The sequence below is a fragment of the Brachyhypopomus gauderio genome, chromosome 13 (assembly GCF_052324685.1).
Source record: "Brachyhypopomus gauderio isolate BG-103 chromosome 13, BGAUD_0.2, whole genome shotgun sequence".
NCBI classification, from domain to species: domain Eukaryota; kingdom Metazoa; phylum Chordata; class Actinopteri; order Gymnotiformes; family Hypopomidae; genus Brachyhypopomus; species Brachyhypopomus gauderio.
The window spans coordinates 20,344,267-20,371,408 of record NC_135223.1 but is presented as its reverse complement, the minus strand read 5'-3'; the positions used below and the strand labels follow the sequence as shown (position 1 = coordinate 20,371,408).

The 27,142-nt window shown below is 44.8% G+C and overlaps 1 protein-coding gene across 1 annotated transcript; it reads left to right on the top strand.

Annotated features, from left to right (window-relative positions):
• Nucleotides 1–428: 428 nt before the first annotated feature.
• On the top strand, nucleotides 429–25,352 carry eif3ea (eukaryotic translation initiation factor 3, subunit E, a). Its single transcript, XM_076971628.1, has 13 exons — nucleotides 429–552; nucleotides 924–1,041; nucleotides 1,198–1,315; nucleotides 4,709–4,751; nucleotides 5,465–5,569; nucleotides 11,028–11,153; nucleotides 11,671–11,795; nucleotides 14,868–14,994; nucleotides 15,923–16,024; nucleotides 18,982–19,091; nucleotides 23,409–23,511; nucleotides 24,090–24,224; nucleotides 25,134–25,352. Exons 1-13 carry the CDS (start codon nucleotides 463–465, stop codon nucleotides 25,170–25,172), a joined length of 1,341 nt encoding a protein of 446 aa, XP_076827743.1. The 5' UTR covers nucleotides 429–462; the 3' UTR covers nucleotides 25,173–25,352.
• Nucleotides 25,353–27,142: the final 1,790 nt, after the last annotated feature.

Here is a 27,142-nt window from a genome sequence, read left to right as displayed (position 1 = left end):
AAAACAATATGAATAGCATAGCGTAGGCTTATACATTTTTATAATTATTATTTAATTTTATTTTTATTTATTTTATTTTTTATTTTTATTTTTATTTTTTTGGGGGGGGGCACCAGCATCTGAAATGTGAACATTTATTTAAACCGCAGAGCACTTACAAACACTGTTCCATGTTTTACCAGGTACACAATTATGAATAATAATTCATATTAGTCTCTCCTGGTTTTAGAGAATCTGATTTTACAATCTGCATGCGAAAAGCCGCCACATCCACATCAAACACATTAAAGCCCGTTTCTGTTTGAGGTGCATTGATATTTCATTAATTGATTAATTTTACACTTCACCTCTTACATCCTTTTGCCCCTCCAAAACTAAACCATCCGACGCGTTGAAACTGTAAACGCGCAGAAGACGAATAAAGCTTCGTCGTTTTGAATCAGATCCTTTTCCGTGACCAACATGGCGGAGTACGACCTAACTACCAAAATTGCTCAATTTTTGGATAGACATCTTGTTTTTCCATTGTTGGAATTCCTGTCTGTTAAAGAGGTACATACAAATCGCATTTCAATTCGAAGACTTGAATTAGAAGTTGCTCATGTCAGAAACCGATGCGATCGAAGCGTTTATTTCCTTGGCACGTGTGCGGTCCTGTTGAGCCATAACTGGTTCTCTTGCTGACAGGCTGTAAACTTGTATGATGTCTTTGCAGTTCGCAAAACCTTCTGAGATTACGTTAATAAACTCAAAGAAACGTTTTTGAATAGCTAACTAAATGGTAATTACCCATACTTTAGCAACACAGTGTAAGCATGCGTTATCGTGTATACAGCTATCGTACCGTGTTACTGTGCTGGGCCATCTGATTGAATCTCTCTATTCTCTCTGAATAATGCTATTTACATTCCCCTCCTTAACAGATATATAATGAGACTGAGCTTCTACACGGGAAGCTTGATCTTCTCAGTGAGACCAACATGGTGGACTTCGCCATGGACGTCTACAAGAGTTTGTTCCTTGACAAGGAAATACCAAACTGTGAGCTGCATATATATTATATATTAAAGTATACTGGTACAACAGAACCATCCTTAGTGATGACTAAGACTTTCTTGTGATCTTATTGTAATACACAATGAGATTTTCAGTTGAATTGAAGTGAATTTACGATTCAGTTTGTCCCATGTTTTTCAGCCCTGAGAGAGAAGAGGACAGCAGTAGTAGCTCAGCTCAAACAACTTCAGTCTGAGACGGAGCCTATTGTTAAAATGTTTGAGGACCCAGAGACCACCAGACAAATGCAGTCAACGAGGTTAGTGATGCTGCAGACAAGCATGCATGTGATGCATCTTACAACTCCACAATCTTTATATTTATTTGTTTGTGTGTGTGTGTGTATATTGATTGCTTTTGCATCAATTGTTTATTGATGCTTTAAAGCAATTTTTGTAACTGTTTTCGTGTATAGAATTATGCACCTTAAATCCATAATCTGTCCTGTTTCTTTCATTCGTAGTTAATTTAGTGATTGCAAAATCCTGTTTTGAAAATTGTATTTGCCTAGACAATAATAACTCCAAAAGGTAGAGGTTTAGATGGCTTGCTAGTAGTTTTATTTAAAAATTAGCTTTTAGATTTAAGAGAGATTTCAACATTGAAAGATACTAATTTGTAAACGTCTTCCCAAATATAGTTAAAAAACCTGGGGGATTAGACTAGACTAGACTAGAAATCTTACACTTTAGGCTCGTCCCTGTTTCAAATAGTGCATTTGGGTTCATTAGCAGGCTTCTGTTGCATCAATGATGAGAAATGTTAGAACTTGTTTTCCAGGTGAAGAAATTGAAGAGTAATCACAAGGAAGTTTATTTTGTGAATGGTTTATATCTGAGTATACTAAATTGTACTGACAAAGACAAACAACAGTTCAGGTTCCAGTGGAAAGCAGAAACATTCAGACTCTGGTTAAGTCATTTATGAGTCTCTGGGATGCTGCACAGTCAGAAGGATTATGACAGATTTACAGTCGTGTTTTAATATTTTCAGAATTTATTCATCCGTAATTGAGCATGGTTATTTTGTCTGATCTTTCCCCACAATTTTCCTTAAAGCAACTGAAATATTCCCAATAGACATAGTTTGAATTTATGCTCTTATAATGCCTGTGTGGTTTAATTCTGCAAATTTATAGATATTATGCAGTAATAACAGCAATAGTAATAATTCATATATGCATACATTTACAATGTTTATTTTGTTAAATCTTTATTTTTAAACAACTTTTCTTACTGTATGAACAGCTGTTGGTTTTTAATGTACAGTGAAGCATCCATTTGACAGCTGCTTTTAGTTAAGGTGCATTGATGGTGGTTGTTAGCTGAGTTTTGCAGTCAAAATCATGTGAGATTGGAATTGGCCTCTGAATTGCACTCACTAATGATTTCAGTTTTCCAGCTTATACAACACACAAGTAGAACCTGGGGATGTATTTTTTTGGTGCCATAACTTGACTTGCCTGACTTTTCCATAATTAAAATATTTGGTTAAACTCCTGTTTATTCTTTTCTTAGGTCTTTGACAGGATGGTCTTTGGTTTATCAGTGACTGTTCTGTCCATCAGCTGATCTCAAGTTTGAAAGAAACATGTCTATTTTATGAAGTGTACTTATTTCTAAAACCACCTTGACCCATCACGCCAACAACCAGTCCTGTCAGTTTGCAGTCAGGCAGATTTTTGTTTGGTTGCAAAATTTATTAGAATTTCTTTTAGGTATTATGGAACATTTATTGTATGAGTTTTATAAATCAGTGCAGTATTGTCCTTGGACCAGCACAGCACACTAAATTTAAAACCTCAGAGACAGACATGTCCATGGCTTGTATAGTATTAGGGTTAGTAAAGACACTACGGGTTATTTGGCTTTTTTGTTTATTTATTGGGCTTTGATAAATGCTTTCCTGTATAATGGTTGTCTCATATCTCATTTTATTTTGTTTGCTCTGGGATTTTTCTTATTTTGCAATATGTTGAACATGACTGCATCTGATCAGGTTATTATTCATATTTTTAAATGAGTCATTTTGGTCATTTGATGCGCTGCTTCATTTTTGGTGACTTTCCTATAGTCATCTGACCCTCTTTTTGTTTGCAGTCCTAAGGTAAGGGAGACTGCTGGAGTTGTTTGTCAGTGCTTCTTGTTCACATGGAGAAACCATGGAGCAGTGGACAAGTTTTGTCCTTGCCCATCTGTAACATGATGCAGTCACTGTTCAGTACGGCTCTTTTTTTTTCCATGTGTGCAACACAAGCAGTGGTTCATTCAGTCTTGTTTTGAACCTGATACAATGAGTCACTTTGTTTCCTTTGGCCTGTATTTTCTCAGGAAATTGTGCCAAATGGAAGTTTGTGGGCTGCCTCTCTGCCTCTTGTGAGGTACCTTGGTAGGTGGTAGGCGCAGTAGACATCTTTTTGCTTTTCGTTTCTCCAAAACACGTTTATCGCCATCGAGGATTAAACTGCGGCTTAAGAAGCGGACGCAGTTTTAATTAAACTGCTCAGACGCTTGTCTGCTCCTAATTAACGAGGAGCCTTTGAGGTTTACTTCTTCGATCTGAATATTTAGGGTTTCAAGGGGACATTTTTGGTGTCTGGTGTTTTACAAGTTGAAAGGCAGCAAGAAAACATGGAACAGGACTTGTATTTCTTTGTTTCTGTGAGCTAATTGCTGTGTTTTTGTGTCCACTCAGTCATTTGTGTGTGTGTCTACCTATGCTTGAGCCAGCTATAGGACAGGCTGTCATTCAGAGCTGATCTTGTTAAGCAAGTGGCCTAGTGGTGAGATGTGCACTAGGGCCCATATGATGGATGGATGGATGGATAGATTAGTTGTGATATACTGCTGAGGACTGTGGTTTCCCCCCATTCTGCTGCAGCACCTTTACCACCATTGGGAGGCTGATGCTGTCTTGGGATCACTGTCTTAAGGTCAAGCTGCCGGCAGCAGATTGACTGGAGGTCTATGGTCTCTCCTGCTATTTCACACCCGCACACGGGCTGACATGAGCTGGCAAATAAGTTAGGCATGAAGGCTCTGTGGCCGTGAAGGCTGGAAGTTGGATCTAAGATTCCCATGGCCAGTAGGTGTGTGTGTTGTCTGCACAGCGTTCCTGCATCTGTTGGATGACGGTATAATTTCACAGGAGCAGTGCAACAGGAGCCTTTATAAACAGCCTTTGAAACTCCCCTCAAATAAAATAAACTCGCCACCTCCTCTTTCTGTCTGGTGTGTGCAGTGGCGCAGGGTTTCGTCAGTAGCCGGCCACATTTGGTGCGGGTGGGGGTTCAGAAAACATGGTTACCAGCCCCTCTACCTCTTCATCTGCTACAAGTCCCGGATTGGCCAGTCACGCGAGCGGCAGCAGCTCCTCGCTCGGGCCAGCCAGCTGGGTTGCTGCCATTTTCTGCCACTTGCCTTTGTGTCATTTTCACTTCTAGTTTTTATGCATGTTCATTTTGACTTTGAGGCAATGATCTTTGTAATATAAATTATGCAGTCTGAAGACTTTGATTAATTAATTAATTTTCCTGTTTTCTCTCTTATACTAAAAGAAAAGTTCCTTAAGCTGATTACAACAACAAGAAATTGCCGTAACCTCTAAAAAGGCCTTGCTCACCACAGAAGGCTTTTCTTCCCCTCTGTTCCAGGGACGGGCGTATGCTGTTTGACTACTTGGCTGAGAAGCATGGTGTAAGTAACTCCACTGTCTCCTCTGTGGAATTCTCATGACTCCTCTGTGAACCCAGCCTTGTTTTGGGGGGCCAGTGGGAGGGGCAGCACTGAGCTTGGAGACGTTAAATGACTTCCCAAAACCTTAACTCATTTTCGTGGTTTTTATGGCTTGCAGAAATTTCTGCGGACATTTACTTTCTGTGGTGAATTGTTAAGAATAAACTAAACAGCTCGGGACCCATGGATCTGGCCGCAAAAATGCTTGGGGATTCTATATTTGACGGGACGGCACTCCCCCCTCAGCCCGGCATCCCACTGACCTGGGGCCTGTCCTCAGTGTACCTCAATTCACAGGCCCCAGGGCCTGTACTGCGCTAATGCAGGGGCTATGTGCATTTACAGCCCTCCAGCTGGGCCCCTGAAGGGCCACATGCTCTTGGGCTCTTCTGCTCGTGGGCTCACGCCCCTAACCTCCAGCTCGCATGTCCGCCTCTTGCCGGGAAGTGAGGAGTGGCACGCGTGCTGTGAGCTCCCAGTTCTCAAACGTTCTGACAGGCTTGGTCTCTTCCCAAGCATGCTGTTGAGGAAGCCCCTATAACTTAGTCCTGTCTTCAGCGTTTGCTGCCCTTGAGGAATGCCTTAAAATAACATGATTTATATATGTAAGGACAGTCAGGGACAGCTTAAGATGCCAATGGTCTTTCTCTGACCCCTCTTACTTCTCTCTGCAGTTCCGTCAGGAGTATTTGGACACCCTGTACAGATACGCCAAGTTCCAGTACGAGTGTGGGAATTACTCTGGAGCTGCGGAATACCTCTACTTCTTCAGGGTCCTGGTAGGTCTCGAATCATACATACAGCTTTAATGGACTCTATTTCACTGATGTGATGCTGTCTGAGTAGGCCATTTTGACCAAAGGGACTGTGGTGTGGTAATAATGACCCTGAATAAGTTGGCTGCTACTTTTCTTTTTCACAGTGTTGTAATTACGTGTGTCCACTGTAAGTCCTTGTCTAATGGACAAATAGTTTTATTTTGATGAAGGGTTCCTTTGTGAGTGCTAATTAAGGAAACACATTAATTTCTTTGGGGAAATAAATTTTCTTTATGTTGTTGGTTTTCAGCACTGGACAGTGCCAAGTGGTCTTAGTTATGAGTATTACGCATGCACTTAAAGTTTAATTTTTATGAATGAAGTCAGTGATGAATGGATTCTTTTCTCTCACAGGTAGGAGTCCTAAAAACAGGACCAACCAGTGCTGTATCTCTCTGTACTATGAAAACAAAAGTCAAACTATCCATTACCTAATTTGTTTGGTAGGAAAACTTGAGTTTTTCAACAGTTTTGTACTCCGGATGAGGCCAGAAAAGTGCTTGATGGGTAATTGCTTGAGTGCTGTGGCCTGTAACCTCCGTGCGTCCTTGATGCTAAAAGAACCCGGTGACGTGACCTGGAGATTACACTGGGTCACGGGCTCGGAGGCAGACTTCATAAACTCATAATCTGACTGAAATAAAATGAAATGTGCCATATTTTGCACAGTCCGCTCCCTGGCAGTGTTGCTCTCAGTGCATTATTAATTATGTGCCTGTGGCCAGAGTCGTGCTCTTTTGGGATTCCCTAAATTTGTAGTACTTCGATATTGTGTGTTGTACAGCTAGATCTCTGGGGGCATGTGGGACTCATGATGACATTCGTTTCCTTAAGCAATCTTCTACGGTTGATTAACATTCTTTTGAATGTTTTTCAAATGTCAAAACACAAATGTGGCACAGAGATACTTTACTTTGGAACCCCTCTAGAAATCCCCAACCGTCGCATGACTTTTTGTTTTGTTTTGTTTTGTTGTTTTTTTATGTTTTGTTTTGTTTTCGTCTGGTGAAAGATTTAGACAGAGGTAGACTGAGGGCTTTGGATTAAATAATTTTCACCAGTGGAATACTTTGGAAATCAGATAATACCAAAGTAGGTTTGTGGGGGAAGATAATTGCAGTTCACCGAGAGTACTGGCAGTATCCACGTTACAAATGCGTACTTCTTATTTCCTCAATAAACAAAGGGCTCATTGCTCGGGCTCTGGTGTGTGTGGTTTCTCTCCCACTGCCTGCAGAAATGAGTGAAAGATGAACTTGCGCGCGAGAGTGTCCGAAGGAGAGGGCTCCATGTGACGCTGGCTAGCGGGCGGAGGGTGGTGGGGGTGGGGGTGGGGTGGGGGTGTGGGCAGAAAGCCTGGGAATAGACACAGTGCGACCTGCTACTGCCTCCCCTCCCGGACAGACCCGGCCACACCGCCGGGAGAGAGGCCCCCATTGTAAGCGGGGCCCTGGGCTGGGAGCACACAGCGGGCCCCACGCACGGCCGAGTTATCGGACCCCGCCGGCGGCGAGCGTTTCTCACAGAGCCATTTAGTCTGCCTTTCTCACGTGTAATGTGCGCTCATTATTCAGACGGCCAGACAGAGCCACACTCTGTGATGATTCATTAGTGTTGGACCGAGAAACGTGTCATGGTGTTATGGGCAAAGGCAAACCTTTCGTAACAAAGACCGCGATGGTTGCCTAACGTCAGGTTTTTTGAACGAATGGTGTGCTTGTGTATTTACTGTGTTTAGAAAATCCTTGTCATGCTGTTTTGCTTATTTGTTTACCCGAATGCCCTTTGGGGTTTGTAGCAGTAGCAGGAGGCTCGTGTTAAGGAGGCCCGTGTTAAAACTCTGTTTTGAACCACGTACCTCCACACAGTTTACATACTAGGTCTAGCTGCAGTCTAAAGTAGTTTGAATAACCATTTGAAATTCAGTTACAAAGCCTCCTCATTAGAATCTGACTCAGAAACTGCACACAGATGCCTTACAGTGAAACAAACACTAGGGCGACGGGCACCTCTCATCTCTCTCGTTTCTAGACTTAACTGTGCATCCTAATAAACAGAACATGCATTGGCGCTCAACGCAGCACAGGCGTCAGTAAACACTGCCTGTCAGGCTTCTTTTATTTAGCTGTTTTTCACCTTTTTTGCCCTCAATTGACTTTTGGAATGGCGCTACAAAGCCATTCTCATTTACTCCAAGCGGACAAAAGAAGTTAGAGATGATGAGAGAAACTCCTCACTTCTGGAGAGCTTGAGAAATGGCATCATTTTGCATTTTACACACATCAAACACTTTGAGTAGATGAGGCTTCGATACTGAGCAACCAAGATTGTTTATGGCATTGCAGCTTAGTATAAATAAACCCAAATTGCTCAAAAGCTCTGATTTTGCATACTTCCTCCTGTAGGATGGTTTCGAGCCATTATATCATTGACCCTCATTTATAGAACAAAGAGAATGTGGCGAAGCCACGCCGAACTGGCTTTAATCACACCGCCTTTCTCACAGAGTACCTGGCCTGGCCCCCTCCACCCTCGGCCTCCATCCTCAGTCTCCACCCTCGGTCTGTTCCTACGCTCTCCCTCGTTCACGTCAGCCCTGCCGTTCCCTCAGATGGACCCTAGCATGGGAGAGGTTAGGCTCCAGAACTCATTTAACGTGGGAAATGCGGTCATTTAACAGAGGAAACCAGGCTTGCAAAATCCAGAGCCGAGGTCCAGTTACAGCGCGGGTCCGGCGCAAAAAGAGCAACTTATTCATATCGTGGGTTAATGCGGGGATTGGATGCTGAGATTGAGTGTCGTGTCGGATCTCTAGCACAGTAAATTTATTGTTGCTGGTCAGTCAGCGAAAATGTGCCCGTTTGGGGAAGCGGTGGAAACGTAAGGTAACTGCTAGAAAAGCCCAGGTATCGAAACTCTTCTTGCATGGCCAGTTCCGAAAGCCAGGCAGTGTGCAAAACGCTGCCATAATGACATGGAGCGTTGCCAGAGTTAGCAGGCAGGGACTTTGGGGAGGGGGGGCATGAGTAAGAAAAAAAAACAAACACTTTTAGAAATGAAATGTTGACCTTTATATTGGCAACGCGGTGTAGTCCCCTCCCCACCGAACACATTCCCCCTCCGCCGGTCTGTCTTATAAGGTTTCTGCTTTGAAAGTCACTTAAACTTTCCAATTTTCCCTCCCTGTAAGTATACAGCTCCTTGCCTCCACTGTGCTGTGTTTATAGGCACGGCGTACAGTTTCCTCCAAAAACTTTCTCCAGGAAACTTGGTTTGCACTTTGAGATATTTCTTCATGCCTCTTCTCATTAACAGGCTTCCTCATTAACAGTGTTCAGCGCTTGGTTTGCTGGCGCTATGATGTCGTGGCCCCTCCCCTCTCTTGGCCCCGCCCCTCTCTAACTCATTTGTCCTTCTGCTGGCACGCCTGCTCCTTCAGCTGCCCTTGATCGAGTTCCCGTGATATCTGGAGACATTTTAGTAGCTTTATGGACCTGTGAGAGGCACCTGCCCTGACATCCTGCTTGAGTCACCTCACAGCTTGAATCCCCCAGCCGTGTGGCGTTACCAGGGCTTCCCGAGGGCACCTCCCCCTCCCGAGGGCCAGGGGCCGGAGTCCGGGACCCTGGCTCTCCACGGGATGCCCTGTCTGCACTTGATTATCTACGCTCTTTATTTATTTCTTTTTATAATGCCATAATTAAGAACAGGAGCTTTGAAGTCGATTGTCTCTACAAAGAGCGAATCTGGTTAACTAGAGCTCATATTTCAGTAGCTTGGACAAGTGTCCGTTTCAGTTTTTATAATATAATTCAGTAGGAAGTTTTCTCTGTCTAAACGGAACATTAAAATTGCACATGGAGTCTTTGCGTCATTGCACCAAAAAGTCCTGGCATAAATACGCACAGCTCAGAGGTGAAGAGTGTGAGATGTGATTTGGCCAGTCAAGCACTTGTTCTTAGCCAACTGTGGGATTGGCCCTGTAACGGCCCGCTCTTCATCCACCACTGTTGCGCTGGAGGTTTGCAGCTCACGCTCACACTTCAGCTCGGTTGACTTATCGTCCGAGACCCGTTGTTCCCGCGTCCCTCCAGGAGCCGCTTTGATTTGCCCCCGGCCGTGTTTTACCTGCCCCTGTTACGGAGCTGATCAAAGCCCCTGCACATGTGTTTAGGACAGCAGCAGTGGGGGGCTGCGCACTTCATTAAAGAGCCTTGCTGAATGCCCTGTTCTGGGGTCAGGGCAAGGTCACTTCAGAGGGCTTCGGTCTCCACTCTGGCTGTCCAATACTGGGTGTTTGCATACCATAATGGGATGGTGGTTGATGATTTGGTTTTGATGTAAGCTTATGGGATCCTCTAATGATTGAAACGCATACTGTGGAAACAGATCTGAAACGTCCCAAAAACAAGATAGCTTTAAGAGCAGCTCAGTGGTCCAAAGTGTTATTGACTCTGCTTGTTACCATGATACTGATGCTAGGACAGTTTTCGGGAAATGCACCCAAAATGTTTGTTTAGTGAGCCTTACCCCTTTGGTGACCCTTCTGAACCCTCTGATCCTTGGAGCTGACTAACTGAACGTTTCCCTTGACGTAGCTAACGTTTCACCCTGAGCCGGGTTAGAGCTCACTTCTTTAATGCGTACCATTAGGCCACAGACGAGCTGGTCCTTCACCTTTCACCCCGAGAGACCTTTTCAACTTAACCTCGTGCAGCGGAGTTCATTTTGAGTGAAACCAACCCACCATGAGGCCAGTTGGATTTAATCTGTAGAAATTGACATAAATTGTGATAAGTCAGCAGAGTTGAAATGTTCCATGTTTAGAAACCCCCGTCTGTTTGACAGCTCAGATTTTTTGAGAGCTGCAGCAAAAATAAACAATCAAAAGACCAATAAAGCAACAACACAAAACCAGTGCACACGTATGTGCCAAATGTGCTTTCTAGTTACTCTGGCGATCTGAAGGAGTCACGGAGCCGTGCTGGTGTGGAACAGTGGTTTGCTTTAACACAGACAGACTTCTCTGCCAGTCAGACCTCGTCCCCACGAACAAGACTTGGTTTAATCGGTTCATCTGTTGTAAATAAATAAAAGTGTTAACCGTACCAGCAACTGTGGCAGTGTAGTCAGGGAACAGGGCTCAGCTCTCAGCCAGGGAGGGGCAACAGAGCACGGGCTGTGAGCTCTAATGTTTCTGCCCTCCCCAGACCGCTGCTCCTGCACCCTTGAGCGAGGGACTTAACCCCACTTACTCCGGGTCTGCTGCAACGTCTGCCCCCCTTTGCCCCGTCCGCCGAGGTGGCCCTGAACGGTGCGGGGACCGGTGGACGTTTACTGAATAATACACGCATGTTTTCTCTGATGCTTAATGGTGCTTTGTTTTTGCTGGTGTGTGTCCGTTGTGCTGTTTGTGCAGGTCCCTGCCACCGATCGGAACGCGCTGAGTTCCCTGTGGGGCAAGTTGGCCTCTGAGATCCTTATGCAGAACTGGGAGTCTGCGATGGAGGACCTCACCCGCCTGAGGGAGACAATCGATAACAATGTAATGCCCCACCACTCAGAATTCAATACTGTGCTCGGAGTCCTTTACATAGGTCGTGATATTGACCGCCTCAAGTTTCAGCAAAGCATAACCACCACTACTGCTACTGTTGTTTTTCTCTCTTTCTCTCTCTCTCTCTCTCTCTCTCTCTCTCATACACACACTCTTGCTTGCTCTTCCTTTTTCTTTAGTGCGTTTATAGAGAATCTCTTTTCTTCTCCATTTATTTCTACCGTGTTTGCTTCTCAGCTGAACATTAATTGCATAATTGAGATTTTTTAAACTGTAATAAACAGGGAAGGTGGTGAGAAGTGGAGTTTTGGCTTGGAGAAAAGTATAAAAAACAATTCTATGACCTCTTAAACTCCTTTTTTGATTATTGATTGGACCGTATGGTCAACCGAAGCTTTCTGACATGAGACTCCATGTTATGTTTGTTTAATGGGTTTGTTATTCGCATTCTGAAGAACTGACTCCAGAACCACCTTCTGTCTCTCCCCTTCCTGCCTCGGATCAGACGGTCAGCTCCCCTCTCCAGTCTCTACAGCAGAGGACGTGGCTCATCCACTGGTCTCTCTTCGTCTTCTTCAACCACCCCAAAGGCCGAGACAACATTATCGAGCTCTTCCTCTACCAGCCACAGTAAGCACCTTCGGCAGCTGCGTGGCCGCGCTCTGGGATTTTATTTTGCTTTGGTTTGGTTCTAATAAAACCGGATGAGGTAGGATGATGTACGGGTCCAGGTCGGAAAGCCCACCGCAGTCTGTAAACGAAAACGCTGACTCTGCACTCCACAGTCCAGTGTCCCCCACACACCCACACACACACACTCACACAATAACAAACATACATGACCCCAGAGGCCTCGATGAAAGCAAGATGTCAGGTTTGCCTGATGAACACCAAGAATAATAGATGGCTTAGCTGACAAAATACCCAAAGTCACCCCAGAACAGGAGCTCTGGCATGGACGACAGCTTCTCATGACATATCAACAGTTTTTATTGCAGGCCACAATATGTAAAAGACATCAAGGCCTTACGATAACAAGGCCGCGCTGTTGTTTTTCTTAAGTGGTCTAAGTGAGTATGCTTTATTTTTTCCCCCATCAACCCTGTGAGCTTAGGCCATTTCTGCCGTGAGCGTGGACGGGACGTCCCACTCCACTACATTAAATGTACACTCCGCCTACTTTAAGACTGTATTTTTCTCCATAGTGCAGTTTTGTGTGCTCGATCTGACGGCTGTGCTCGGTGTACATCTCAACATCTCAGCACAACACGCAAGACGAGGTTCATCTGCCTTTCGACTGCACTTCCTGTCCTCTGACTCTTACCAGCAGATGATTAAGGGAGGCCAGACCAGTAATTAGTAATAAGTACCTCACCATAGTGGCTGTAAGGATAGACTGAGGTTGCTAGTTGTGCTGTTGCCGGCTGGAAACCTCGGTGAGGCTTGGCCCTTTTCTCACACTGGTGACCGCTTGCTTCCTTTGGGCTGGGGCCAGGGGCACTGACCTGTGGCTGTCAGTCTGGGCTGTATGTTTGACCCATTGGGCGAGCCCACAGCGTGGCACCCCCCTCAGGCCTTATCCACTTACTGCAGCCGTAATCCAGACTTCTCAGACGGCCAGCCAGCAGGCTCTGCAGCGGCTCGTTGGACTGGGGTGCTAAGTATACCCGCGAGGTCCCTTTGCTACATTAATCTCTCCTGAATGGGCACTGCTAATTTGTGCTAGCACTTCTTCAAGTTGAGGGTCTTTCTGTGCTTGCCACACTCTTTTGTAGTTCTTCTCTCAACATTACAAACGTTTTCTAACCATTTCTGATTTCGCGCTTGTTTTTAGAGTTGTGGCCTCAGAAGAGGATTAGACAAGATCCCATAAATCTGAATCTCAATTTATGGTGTTTGGATACATTGCGTATTATCATTTACCACTACAGAGTTATGTTCATATTGATTGATGGTTTAATTTGAAGAAGAGCGTTATTAATCATGAACAGTCACTATAAATGATAAATTCCTTTTTTCTAACCAATCATTTGGATATTATTATTGTTCTGACATTTAAGCTGAAGTCATCTCGTAAGATGGTTGAGTTCAGCTGGCGAGTGTTGGAGCACTCGCCCCCAAACTGAAGATGATGACGATGAGGAGGATGATGATGATACCGCCATGCTGTGAAATGGATACACAAACAAAATAAAAAAACTTGAAAGTTCTCAGAGAGGGAAAATGATATAGAAGTTTGGCTATCAAATTATGCACTCTCTCCAAGGGCAGCTACAGCGAGAATATTGTCATAAGATGATCTACGATTGAGGTGCCAACAGGACAGATAATACTGAAGTAATACTATCCACACCCTTCTGCTTCAGCAGTGCACGTTTTGCCCCTGATTCTGTCCCCCCACACGTATTGTGAAATACATGAAACTGAAACTACAGCCAATATACTGCATATCTCCACTTCTCTCTCAGCACCCCCCCATTTTAAATCTCAAGCCACTGTTAGAGCGAATAATAGCAATTTTCGCTCATACAATCAAACTAAAACCCCAAATGTCTTGAAATTGTTCGGCAGTCTGTTAAGCTGACGTGTGGCTTGAGAGCCATTAGGCCAGTTAGATAATTCTCCCTGTGTTGGAACGTGAATCCCAGATATGGCATCGTGACTCATGTGAGCGGGCAGGCCATCGGAGCCCCCTCTGGCGAGTGAGTAGGTGTAAGTTAATCAGGAACACAGCATGGAGCGTTGTGGTTTGCCACTGACTACAAAGGGAAGGGGGGGCCGTGTCAGCCAGGATCACACGCCGCCCCAAGCCGCTGCCATTTTTAGCCCCCGACATCTGAAGTGCCACAGGCCTCCTTATCCCTTTAATTGTTTCGGCTAATTAAACCATCCACTGGTCTTCCTCTCCTCCAGAACGACATGTGTTTCTGCAGTGTGACCCCTCAGAGGGCTTTAGGGGCTGACCAGGACCGGGCAGCTCTACTTCCTCTTCTAAATTGAATTTGATGCTCGTAGGAGGTGGCGGCAGAAGTGTGTGTGTGTGTGTGTGTGTGTGTGTGTGTGTGTGTGTGTGTGTGTGTGTGTGTGTGTGTGTGTGTGTGTGTGTGTGTGTGTGTGTGTGTGTGTGTGTGTGTGTGTGTGTGTGTGTTGGGGGTGGGGTTGGGGGAAGGGGTTCTCAGATGTTTGCTCAGATACCACAAGCACCAAGGTTGTCCTTCCAATTGACTCGATATGTTAAGTGCACCTTTAAAGGAGCTCTCAGTCTTATGACAAGGCATCTCTTGTGTGTGTGTGTGTGTGTATTTTTTTTTCTTCCCTCTTATGAGTGAATGCTACGGTCTGTCCCTGCCTGCAGAGAAGAAACTTTGTCTTGGGTTGTAATGCTAGTGCTACCCAACGCTCAGTCTTGCACTCAGTCTACAGCTAGTTGACCTGTGTCTGAAAAACAAGTCCCCCGTGGGTAGTATTTCACCTGTTGGCCGGGCCTGTGGCCAGTGATCCGTATCTAGCTAGGGGTTTTCCTTCTCTACCCTTCACAGTGGGACCAGTGAACAGAGATGCTTTCACCATTACCTACCATGACTTTTTAAATGTATTTCTTTTATCATCTCTCTGTTGGTTTTGTTTGAACCACTCCTTGTTCTCCAATGGTCAGTAAAGACAGCTGTGCTTGAAGTGTTTGTCCTACCTTGTGTTTCCCAGGTATCTCAATGCGATTCAGACCATGTGCCCACATATTCTGCGCTATCTGACCACAGCTGTCATCACCAACAAGGACGTGCGGAAGCGTAGGCAGGTCCTGAAGGATCTGGTCAAAGTCATTCAGCAGGTACGGGGCTACGGTTTCTCACCCACTAATGTTTATAAGACCCTCTCCAGTACGAGGGAGGACACTCGTGCTTATTCATTTGGCCACTTCACCGTAAGCGTCATCGTTGATCAGAACCAGCACTGCCTCTCCGCCACCTCGCCCCTCGGGATTGTGGGTATTGGGGAAGCACTGAAGACCTCACTGCAATCACGAGTGCTTGCTTTCCTCTTTGATGGGTCGTTTAAAGTAGAAGAGGCCCTCTCTGCGTCCCTCCCATAACCTAATAAACACAACACTGCTTCTCATTCGATCTGAAAACCACCATCACTTCTGTATTCCCCAGTAGGGAATTGCTAACGGTCTGTGTGTGTCAGGCGGTGTGTCTGTTAGTGTGTGTGGTGGTTGAAAAAAAAAAAGAACTGTTCTCCGCACGTCTCTGAGAACTTCGAGAGTGTCTCCAGGTTCCTACAGCAGGCACATGAGTATTGAACCCATTAAGTGTGATAAATGGAGCTGGACCTTCTGATTGTAGCATTCCAGTGTCTCATCATCCAGCAGCAGTAGCTTCTTCATAGATCAGCGGCCCTGAAATCTAAATAAGGGACGTGTCTCCAGCTCATGGGTAATCTCTTAAACATGCAGACCATTGCGCTCACGGGCCAGCTAGCGCTGCTCTCTGCTCTCATGGTTTCTCAGACATGCGTGGTATTTCTGTCCTGGGAAGACCCAAAACCTGTATCACGTAACCCAGTGGGGCTCATCTGCTAAAAGCATTGTTCTGAACCTTTCATCTCGCAAATGTTTATAGATTCGGGAGAAAGGAAAAGCCACTTTTTAAAGACAGATGGTTACAGATAAACACGTTTACTCACACATTCAGTTAGAACAACAGTGTAATTTTGGATAGAAAGTAATGTTTTGTTGTTGTTTACTCTGTCCCATCAAGGAGTCCTACACCTACAGAGACCCCATCACAGAGTTCGTTGAATGCCTGTATGTGAACTTTGACTTTGATGGTGCTCAGAAGAAGTTAAGAGAGTGTGAATCGGTAAGTTGCAGAGGTCTCTTTAATTCACGTTTTGCTTAATTTGGAGATCATTGTCAGAGCCATTGTGCGCTTCTGAAAGCCAAGAGATTCTGCAGTGAGATTACTCGAACACACCAAGCTTCTGTTACAGAATCCAACGATGAAGTAAACCTTATTTATTATAATAAGATCATTCAGTTAGATTTGTCTGTCAACAGTAAGTCAACAAGTTTTCACTTTGCTTCCGTCACGCATCTGTTTCCTTAAAAACAAGTGGAAATAAGAGATGGCGTGGCCGGGGGGCTGCGTAACCGGGGGGGCGTAGCCGGGGGCCCTGGCCTGGTCGCGGGAGCCCCAGAACCTCCCCGGGTTCTGGTGGGAGTGGGACTCATTAGCGGCATTGTGTCATGAGGCGTGCTTGCCCACAGATGGCCTTCACTTTTGTCTCGGGTCCTGAGAAGGTCCTGAAAACCTCGGCCGCTTTCTGCGGGCGCGTGTGTCATGGGCCGGGAGGAGAATGCCTCTCGGAAAAAGCCTCTGACTCACCGTCTGTCGTGTTTTTATGATGCCCAGTAAGCGTCCATCAGCGGGATGGTTAACAAGAAGCACTTTTGGTGCGTCGGGGCAGGCCCCCGCGCTGGAAACGGCCCGCTGTGGTTCCGGCCCGCTGTGGTTCCGGCTGGGCCAAGAGTCTGTGTTTTCTATTTGGTTTGTAATGGCTTTGTGTGATGGTCTGTACGATTTCACCACGTGATTTTTGCTTTGTCATGCACGTGTGTGTTTATGGTCATGGAGACTTGGGGCCAGCAGAGCGACGCTAGCAGTGCTAATACCATTCATTTCAGGTGTATGCAGGACGCAGTGCTCATAGGAGTTCAGTGGGACTTGACGGACACTTTCAGTCTTTCCAGTAAAGTTTGGTTGGATATTATTTTTCCCCCTTTAGTGGTCCCCCTTATTTCCACAGATTTGGTTTATCATAGCCAGCGTGGCTGCGACGCTGGTCTGCCTGCTGTATTCTGTGGTCATGACCAAACCTGCCACATTTTCCCAGCACCCTGACCCTGGAAAACGTTAGTGTTAAATGTGTTTAGTAATGTAATCAGAGGCCAGATCTTGAATAGCATTACGTATATGTCTGCATTTGGACTTTGTCTTTATGTGACTAAACCCAGAAATGTCCTGAGAGGGTGAAATAAACACCCCAGACCCTGCAGTCACAAGAGTTCTGAGTGGAGCGATTTAAAAGGTCAAGCGATTTGTAAACAAAATAGTTTAGAAGAGTTTTTTATGCCTGACTTACTGCATAATCATTTATACTTACATGTTAATCCATTTTTTACTGGTTGTCAATGTATCTCAGTAATGCCTAGAGCATACTTAATCAGAGTAACGACTAATTATGGGCTGGTCTTCAGTGCGGGGAGGGAGTGAGGTGACCAGTGGCCAGAGGGCTCCACTGCTCTAAGATCAGGCAGGTGTGCTAATTGCCGCCACTCTCAGAAGGCTTGTACGCTTAGCATACGGAGCGTAATAGAGATCTCCCTAATGGTTTGATCATTTAGACCTACCCAGACATAAAAGACTCAAGTGTGGGTGATTTTGAGTCTCATTTTCATCCCCGCTTCTTGCCGATAAACGTTTGGAATGAAAAACATCTGGCCTGATCAAATGGGTTCCCTCACAGAAGTAAATGTTTATAAATCATGTCACTGGTTGAGAGGGGGTATCATTTTGCTGTTAACATAGGCTGTTCTTTCTTCTGTTATTCTTATATAAAATAGTCTGTGTTTTTCTTGACTTTTAACATCCTGTGCTTAATGTTGAAATAATTTTCTCTGGACGTTCATAGAACAGCAACTGGCTGAGAGAACAGTGAAAACATTTTACTACGTCTTGTTACCCTTTTATTGGGGAATCCCATTGAAATCCAGAGAAGGTTTGTGTGATTGTGCACTTTACTTCAGTACAGATTTGCCAGTTCAGTTTTAGTAGTCATTTCATTGGCTAGATGTAGTTCATTATAGGCATGTTATGTGTAGTAGTTCACTGTTAAATAGGAAGGCTTTTAAACTTATTAAAGGTATAAACAAATCTACTTAATTCCAGATGTCTGTCACTTTAAAAATATTTACAAATAGATATTTTTGTGCCTTTTCAAAAACTGAATCTGTTTGAGAGCCAGTCTTGACAAACAGATGACAATAATTATGTCATGGATGTGAACAATTTTTTTGTTGGTTTGTTTGTTTGTTTGTTTTTGTTGCCTGGTATAAGATAAGCTTTGTCACTGGTGAAATGCGCTCCAGCCAGTAGATGCAGTTGGGATCTCATCAAGCAGAGCAGCTGTGATGGCAGCCTGTGTGTGTGTGTGTGTGTGTGTGTGTGTGTGTGTGTGTGTGTGTGTGTGTGTTCGTGTGTGTGTGTTCGTGTGTGTGTGTTCGTGTGTGTGTGTTCGTGTGTGTGTGTTCGTGTGTGTGTGTATGTGTGTGTGTGTGTGTGTGTGTATGTGTGTGTGTGTGTGTGTGTGTGTAGCCGGGCTCTGGGACTGTGAATAGACACCAGCGCATCCATGTGAACGCAGTGGTGGTGTAAATTGGTTCCACTGTGCAGCTCACGGGGCCCCGCGGCAGTGGATGAGATGAACAGTGATAAGTTGAAGCCACTGCGGCTGCCGGGGAGCCTGGTTCTGTTCTGGTCCTGTCCACTTTCATGTGGAATTCCGAGATGTGTGGTTGATTTGGAGTGTTGTGGCCCCACATCACTCTTTTCCTGTTTTTTCCCCTTTGTCCCTCTAAATCGAGGTTTTATCCTTTTATAACAATTACCAGAGCATACTTCTGGCCTTTGAACTTTAACAGGGACGTGTTAGGAGCAGGCCCCCATTCTTTCTAATCCTTGTGTTGTGGAGGTTTAATGATCCCATTTTTAAACATTAGGCGTTACGTATCTTTAATCTGTGTTCTAATCTCCCGAAGGTGCTGGTGAACGATTTCTTCTTGGTGGCCTGTCTTGAAGACTTCATTGAAAACGCTCGTCTCTTCATTTTTGAGACCTTCTGCAGAATTCACGAATGCATCAGCATAAGGTAAGAGACGTCCAAACATCGCTCGGGGATCAAGGTCTGAGCCAAGCTTGAGTAACATGGTAGTTACACAATGTAATGCCTCAGTAATAACATCTCTGGCTGTAAATGGCCCGTAAACGTCTGGCTTGTTGAGCGTAGATTTAGACTGGTCCAGCAGTCTTAGTCTCGTCCAAGGATAAATCAGCAAATATTGAGTGTTATGAGAAACATTTTTAATGCTTGAAGTGTAAAAAAACAAAAAAAAAAAAACCAGCAGCTTTCCAAATGTGTCCACAATGTGGCATTGCTTCCTGCTTCCTCTCTTCTGTGTTCTCAGCGCACTCGCATCCCTTTTTATTACCTAGCGTGCTAGAGGAAGTATGTCCAGAGACCAGCTGCCAGTACATCAGCCTCTCCCACACGCACACACACACACACACCCCCCCCCCCCCCCCACCTCCTGTCCTGCATTTGAGTGTGGCAGGTGTTTTATTACCACTTTACTCTAGTTGCTCCTCTTTATTGCCCGTTTTTATGGTATATGCACAGCATTGTAGGTTTCCAGAGAAGACACGCGATGGTTTGAGTGGCCTTTTCTCCCTCTCCACACTGGTGGAAGGAGGCAGAGGGAGACGAGGGCGGGTGAGGGCGGGTGAGGGCGGGTGTCCGTGGTCTCCCTCCGCCTGCTTCTTATTAGTGTGCCCGGCCCGGCCCGGCCCGGCGGACCCCTCGGCACGCACCGCTGCACTCCTCTAGATTTAACAAGCTTTTCAGAACCAGGCGTCTGTGAGCATCTGTCCAGCAGTGGCGTTTCCCTCCCTGGCTGTGTGGAGCGGGAGGCACTTGACAGCCAGTGGCGGGGGATCTACTAACAGGTTGCATCCACCTCAGGGGATTTATGACATCCTCTAAAGCCCAGCATGGGCACGTCTGCATGTTTGTGCACACACACACACACACACACACACACACACACACACACACAGAGGAATTTCCCGGAATTAAATGCCTGTTTATTTATTGGATGTTTAGATAAGCATGCAAATTTAAACTGTAAAATTATTATTATTATTATCATGGTAATTACCTATAACCAGAAGAATAATAACATTTGTGGGGGAGGGGGGGGAGGCATTAATAATAGGCATTAGTTTCTTATTAAAAGTGCTTGGGACACCTTGGTTCTTGCTATATTTTGAATGAATTCTGTAAACACAAGAAAGGTTTGGAGTCAAGGTTGCAACCTGGAATTTGATCTGATCCTGCTTAAATCTTTAGCTGCTGATAGTCTGGAATTGATTAGAAGCCTTGTCTGCCTTGTCTTGGCTGTCTTGTTCTAGTAGGATAATAGGATCTGTTTACTTGTTAAAGACCACAAAGCTTAGTGGTAGAGCTCAGAGGTACTAGAGGTAGTAGCTAGAATTGGGATCATTTACTATCTATTTATTGTTTTAGGTTTTTTTTGAGTCTTAGAAAAATGCTTGATCCTTTTAGTGTGTATTGAATAAAGTTTGTTGATAAAGGAAGGCTTCCACCCAAGCGTAGATTTACATGCGTCTCAAGCTTCTTTTATAACAAGGACATTTTTACAGCTGCTCACTGTGACAGATTCATAGGCCTTCTTGCTTTTCATCCTCAGCAATGGCCATAAGTATAGTAAATTTAAGAGTAATTGAGTCATTCCATGTCGGCGCTGCAGTGGAAGTGTGACTCCATGGTTTTACTTGAAAATCATCCATTGGCCTGTTCTGCTGAAATGTTGATTTGTTTGAAATGAAAGAAAAGGTAGACCCATTTCTGGTGGGTACACGTCTCTGACATAGTTTGTGTTACTTTTCCATTGCTAAAATTTAAAGACTGTTGTGTTCTCCAAATCAACTGAACCAGTTGTGCACTGAATGAAATTTGTATTGCATCATCTCTACATGTTCAGCTAAATACCTTGAAAACTCAGTAGTTCGGTGTAAAAATCTTTCTATTATAATTATTTAGTTGAAACTATGGCAGGCAGTTTATCTTGGGGGGGGAATATAAAATTCAGCTTTGCCCGAAACTCTCAGGGGTCTCTCCAAATGGCATGGAATGCCTTCATATGGAAGTGTTTAACAATGCATTTGTTAAGCTCCACTATGTTAAACAGGGAGCACTGCTGTAGCTGGTGTTCTCCCTGGGCTCTGCTTGTCCCAGCCTTAATGCCTGACCTCTCTTCTAAGCACACGGCTCCTAGAGCGAGACGGGTCACCCCGGTCCTGCTGGCCCACACTTAGAATTGAATAAATCGGCGGTGAGGAGCCAATGAATGTAGGGAATTGATGTGAAAACGATCTCCACCACCACCCCCCCACCCCCCGCACCCAAAGACCCTGGTAGGACCTGCGTAAAAGGAGCCGGCAGCAGGAAAAGACAGCTGGCCTTTAACAACTAGGGCAGGCCATAAGTATGGAAGGTCCACATTTCAACCCATTTCCTGTCTTTTTTTAAATTATTATATCAACTTTATCTCATCTGGTTTTGCACAATTCCTACAGAAACATTTTTATAATGAGATTACACAGATTCAGTCCTAATTCCTTTGTATTTGGTACATTTTCCCTGGTTCAAATTAGATCAGGGCATGCAGACAACTTGTGTGTGTATAGGCAGGGGCAGACCTGGATCTGTTGACTGAGCATGTGCTCAAGGGGTCGTCTGTTCAGTTCCCTTCAGAAGAAACACGGGCATGTTTATTTTCATCCAGTCTCTGGCTGTGACTTTTGCTGATCAAATGACTGGACAAATGTTTGCTTCCATCTGCCACAATCAACAATTTGACCAATTTGAGTTTTTTTAAGCGACCTTTGATGCTAACCATTTAGCATCTGAGAAGGACCAGAGCTTCACTCTGCCTCTCTTTAACAGAAGTACAGCACTAGTGAGAGATGTTCTGAATGACCCAGTGTTCTAATTGGTTTCCTGTGCCTTTTTGGCTGTAATTGGTAATCAGTCCACAACGTGCCCTGCTGGGCGTTTTTGAGATGTAGAAGAGCATGCTTTCATGTTTCCTTCTCCAGCCCGTAGAGTCTACAAGCATTCCTGTCTCCAATGTCAATAGGGGACTCTGCTTGATTTTGGACATGTGTTAACCATCACAACCTTAGCCCTTGTGATTTGACAACTGGCACTTTTGGTGGTGGTTAGGTCTTAAATAATGAGCTCTATGAGCAATCTACCTTGTCATGTGTCATTTTCTGCATGTTGCTGCAAGAGTAAATGATATCAGCTGTCAGTTCTGCTAGATGGGAGTGCGAGCGTGAAGCGTGGTTTTCTGCAGGCTACTTGGGTGCCTTTGCCTATGTGTAGATCGGACTTCTTGATGACCACTCATGAGCGATCGGTCATGGGATCTGGTTGGATCTATCTTGAGATGGATTCCTGGGAGAATTGCAAAGCTTGAGCCTAATGTGCCTGTACTTGATTCTGGTGTAATTATTGCTTTCTGAATCTATTTTTATGAGTGTGAATAAACTGGTTAGAAGGACAAGAAAATTCAGACGTCTGAGGTACGATTTGTAACAATGAATTCCATTTCAGATAAGGCAGTGCTTTAAAGGGCAGCAAAGCACACAGTGCAAACCTTATTTGTTGGTAAATGAGAATGCAGAATCTTGGTTTACCAAAATCCAATTCTATATATTCCGTCATGAAGGGCAAATTTTTGTGGAAATGGCTTACAATGCTGAAGATAATCTGGATGATCTTGGAGAAAACTACAAAGGAAGGATAGATGAAAAGGCTTTTTGATCAAAGAGTACAGATGCCTTCACCTTCTCCTCAGCGGGAGCCTCAAGCCTTGTATGGGTCTTGGTGGCTTTGAGCTGAACGCTGCCGTTCTTAGTGGATGGAGTGAGTGGCCAGTAGTGGACCTTCACTACAGCCTGATACACTGGCCCGTCATCAACCTCTCTCAAATGGACTCACTCCCTACACTCACTTCATCCTGTTTCCACTTTTGGAAGGACGTTTCAATTTGTCTGTCATCATTACCTCAACCTCACTCCATCTCAGCACAATGATGTAATTGTATTCCTTTTTTATGGGCTTCTTAGTCTTGGCACAAATCACCATTATTGCTTTGCTTACATAATGAAAGGCGTTTGTCACTCCTGGGATATTGTTCCAAATACTGAGGTTTGACAGCAAACTCGCCCTCCCCCAGCACAGGACGGGTCAGGTCTATAATGCCTTTGCCTACATGTATGTTTATCTGTGTACACATGAAATGCTATGAGCTATGTAACATTTACACAGTTATGTGTAGCATGTAAGCCACTTGCCCCAACAGTCTGTGTTTATTTGCAGTATGCTGGCAGACAAGCTGAATATGACTCCCGAGGAGGCAGAGAGATGGATCGTCAACCTCATTCGCAATGCCAGGCTGGACGCTAAAATCGACTCCAAATTGGTGAGATGTCGCTCTCTGCTCTTATTCTGTCCTGTATCACATTCTCTCCAGCATAACAACGTTCAGCTCTTTTTCCCCTTCACCATTTTTCTCTTGCTCTTTTTTTCTCGCACTCAATCTCGTTTCTTTGCCTCTTTCCTTTTCTCTATCCCTCTGTTCTCTCTAGTTTTAGTCAATGATGGTGCTAGTCAGAAAAAAAATCCCAAACTTTTTAATGGAGTAATTTCTTCCTATTTGTGTAGACAAAAAAGCTACTTGGACATAATTGATCAAGTAAGTTTTAGTTTGGGGACTCCGAGGTTCCACCTCAGACACAGTCCTTCACTGAGGCTGGACAGCTGTGTTATTATGGCCTTTCTGCAGATCCAAATGTCATGACAAACCCACCATGGAGCAGGTCCTCTGTAATCTCCTAAATCACACAGCCTTATAATGGTGTGGCCTGGAATTAGTGCTCCATGGGGCTCGGGCCTTGCCCGTGTTGAGATGGCGACCGACCATGGAGGGATTTGCATGGGAACTGAAAGGGCTCGGGTGTATTTCCATCTAGTCCTGACCTGGCCTCCTCCCTTTGGCAGGGCCATGTTGTGATGGGCAACAATGCCACATCTCCATACCAGCAAGTGATCGAGAAGACCAAGAGTCTGTCGTTCCGCAGCCAGATGCTTGCCATGAACATTGAGAAGAAGCTGAGTCACAACAGCAGGAACGAGGTCAGAACATCTCCATCACCCACACACACACACACGCCATACGTCCAGCTTTTATCTGATCTCATCTCTCGCTCTTTAGCTTGCACCCTGTAGTTTACACACGCAAATGATCTGTCCAGAGAGCACAACCCTAAGAATGTCAAACAGCCCTCAACACAGAGCTATCTTTACACGGTATAAACCAGTAAGAGCAAGTTTAACAGAGTGGCTGCTTTCATCAGGCCATTCTTCTTCAAAGCACTAATGACAAGGTAGATGGTAGCGCAGCCGTAAAGAAGAGGGCCTGGGTCCAGTGACTCAGCTCTGCAGAGTAAATAACACACACTTGCACACAAGCCTTTGTGAACTTAACTTCGAGCTGGAGTTCCCTGCACTTAGGAATCATCACAGATGTTTTGCTTGGGGTCCAGTCAGTCACTGTTTGATCTTTGTGTGTGTGTACACATACTTGTGTACGAGTGTGTTACATATGTCGAATGGCCCGCTAAGTGTAAATTGCATTTGCCTTCCCAGACGTGTGTGTCCTGAACTTTGGAAAGCATTCTTTTTAAAAATGCTTTGTGTGTTTAAGAGTGCTTCGCGAATTTGCATTGTACAACATGCCAGCCACACATCTGAAATTCAATAAACTGCTTTGTGTTTATTTAGCAATTTGTCTTTAGTATCTGTATTCTGTCTCTATTCATTGATGCTTTTAAAGATGAAAGCATGAAGTACTTTATGCTAATTAATCTAATTTTACACAGAAGCAATGTGATGTGTAAGACCTAGAATAGTATATTTCCATCATTAAGAAACACCATACAGTACATTCATCCAGAAACACACAACCACCCAGCCATAAACGTGTCTCCTGTAGTTGATGTGAGCTGGTTAAATAAAGTTTGCCCCTCTCTCCTCTTTCCTTAGACACCAAACTGGGGCGCACAGGAGACGGGTCTTTATTGAGCAGCGCTGTGGACCGTGGAGCTGCCGAGTTCTTCCTGTTGCTCTTCAGCTTTCACAGCCTTCCACTGACCACGTCACTTACCTCCTCATGGCCTTCAGAGGAGTGAGAGAGGAGCCTTGTTTTACCGCTAGTTTCAGTACATCTGGTATTCAATAAAAAAAACGGCATTACGAAACCTTTTTCACCTCGTGCTTGCTTTTTTTATTTCTGGACATTACGAACAGTGGTTGAGGCTAACGTGGTCACCCTCCTTTCCTTAACAGATGAAGTTTTAATGTGCGCCCTGAGTCACTGAGTGGGACGAGAGTCCCGTCTGTGTTTTCACGAAGCAGCGCATGGATGTGCCGTAATGATAAACGAGTGTTTAGTCTGAAGGGGTTTTTACGGCTCGAGACCGTAGTGGCCCGCCGCTGGACTGCAGTGGACTCGCTCGCGCGTGGGAGGGGACGCGGGGAAAGGGGGACGCTGAGGTGTGACGTCAGCACGACGCCCGCCGTGCCTTCCGTCTGCACGCAGCCACGTCTCGGGACTCGTAACCCTCCATTAGCCGACGATGCAATCAGCTTAATGCCCCCCTCCACCTTTACCTCCGCCCGTCCTCCTCATCTCATCATCTGGATCACCACAGCTGCGGTCTTCTGCGCTCCGTCACGCTCCCCCCCCCCCTTATAGGTCTCTGTCTCTCCTTTCTCTCGGGCTCTCGCCATCTCCGTCACTTCGATATCTCTCTGTCGCTCTCTCGTTCTCACACTCGCACGGCGGTGGCTGGGACCGTTCTGACCTCTCCATCAGCTGACACGTTTACGAGTGCTGTCTCTGCTTGAGTGAACAGGGGGGCTTACAGCTGCCATAGTGCTCAGGCTCCCAGCCAGACGACTAAAGTGCTGACGTCACCTTTACTTTCGCAGTCAGCGAGCGAACAAGCGGGCGGGTGGGCGGGCGGCCACGATGGGAAGAGGCGGCTAAAGTGATTGGTTTTGCCGGTCCAACGCCATGACACATTATGAAAATACAGCTCTACTAGCCCTTAATTATCACATACACCTTCAAGAGTGCTGTCTCAGATGTTGTTTTAGTAAGACATCCAGACCAGCATCAGACATGTGGCAAATCAGCCTTTCCACCACGTCTGTCACTTAAAATAAACAAACAACAGGGCAAAAGGTCAGTACAGGTTTTAGTTATAGCAGCTACAAGACCTTTTCTTTTGGCTTTTTCAATTCTATATTGGTAATACAAGGTATTAAAAACACTGTAGAATGCTTTCTCATGTTTGCCAGGTGTCTGCATACATGAATATAGCATTTGTATTGTTTTTATTAAGTAAAACTATATCCAGTATATATCCACACAAACCATTTCATATGCTGCTATCAGTCATTAAATGAGGGTGAAAATCCCATGGTAGAGTGGGCGTTGCGGGCATTTGTGAAAAAATAATATGGCTGACATCACATCAAACTAGCAGTTTCTTTTTATCAAGATCATGCAATAAGATTTCAGAAACCCCTCAAATTCTGACATGGTTCGTGGTATATGTGTCTGTGTCTCTCCCTAGACTACTGCTGAAGGCCCTGTGGTAATTCTACAGGTTTCTGATGGGATCTTTGAAATGACAAATTAGACAGGTTTAATGTTACACATTGTGGTTCAATTAACCTAATACTACTTTTTCTTTCTTCAAGACAACCAAAGCAGAAACATGGTACTTGCCACCGTGACTTATTTTAGTACAAGTACTTTTGTCACTGTTTTACTTTAACTCCTACAATAAAGACGTCAGGTTAAAGTAGTGTGTATGAAAGTGTGATTTCAAATGAAACCACTAGAGTCAAGGTTTAAGATTTAAGGTGTCTAAGGAAGAGGAGAGAGGGGCAAACTTTATTTACCCAGTTCACATAAGCACCCTGCATATTATTTTTTTTATTTTTGTATGTGTGTGATTGTCCTGTCATTTCCACGATCTGTC

Excerpts from the sequence above, each read along its gene's own strand:
- eif3ea (XM_076971628.1), top strand. The coding sequence starts at position 463 with ATGGCGGAGTACGACCTAACTACCAAAATTGCTCAATTTTTGGATAGA. Across the intron at positions 5,570-11,027 it reads TCTACTTCTTCAGGGTCCTG|GTCCCTGCCACCGATCGGAA; the intron begins GTAGGTCTCGAA and ends CTGTTTGTGCAG. Across the intron at positions 19,092-23,408 it reads CACGAATGCATCAGCATAAG|TATGCTGGCAGACAAGCTGA; the intron begins GTAAGAGACGTC and ends GTTTATTTGCAG.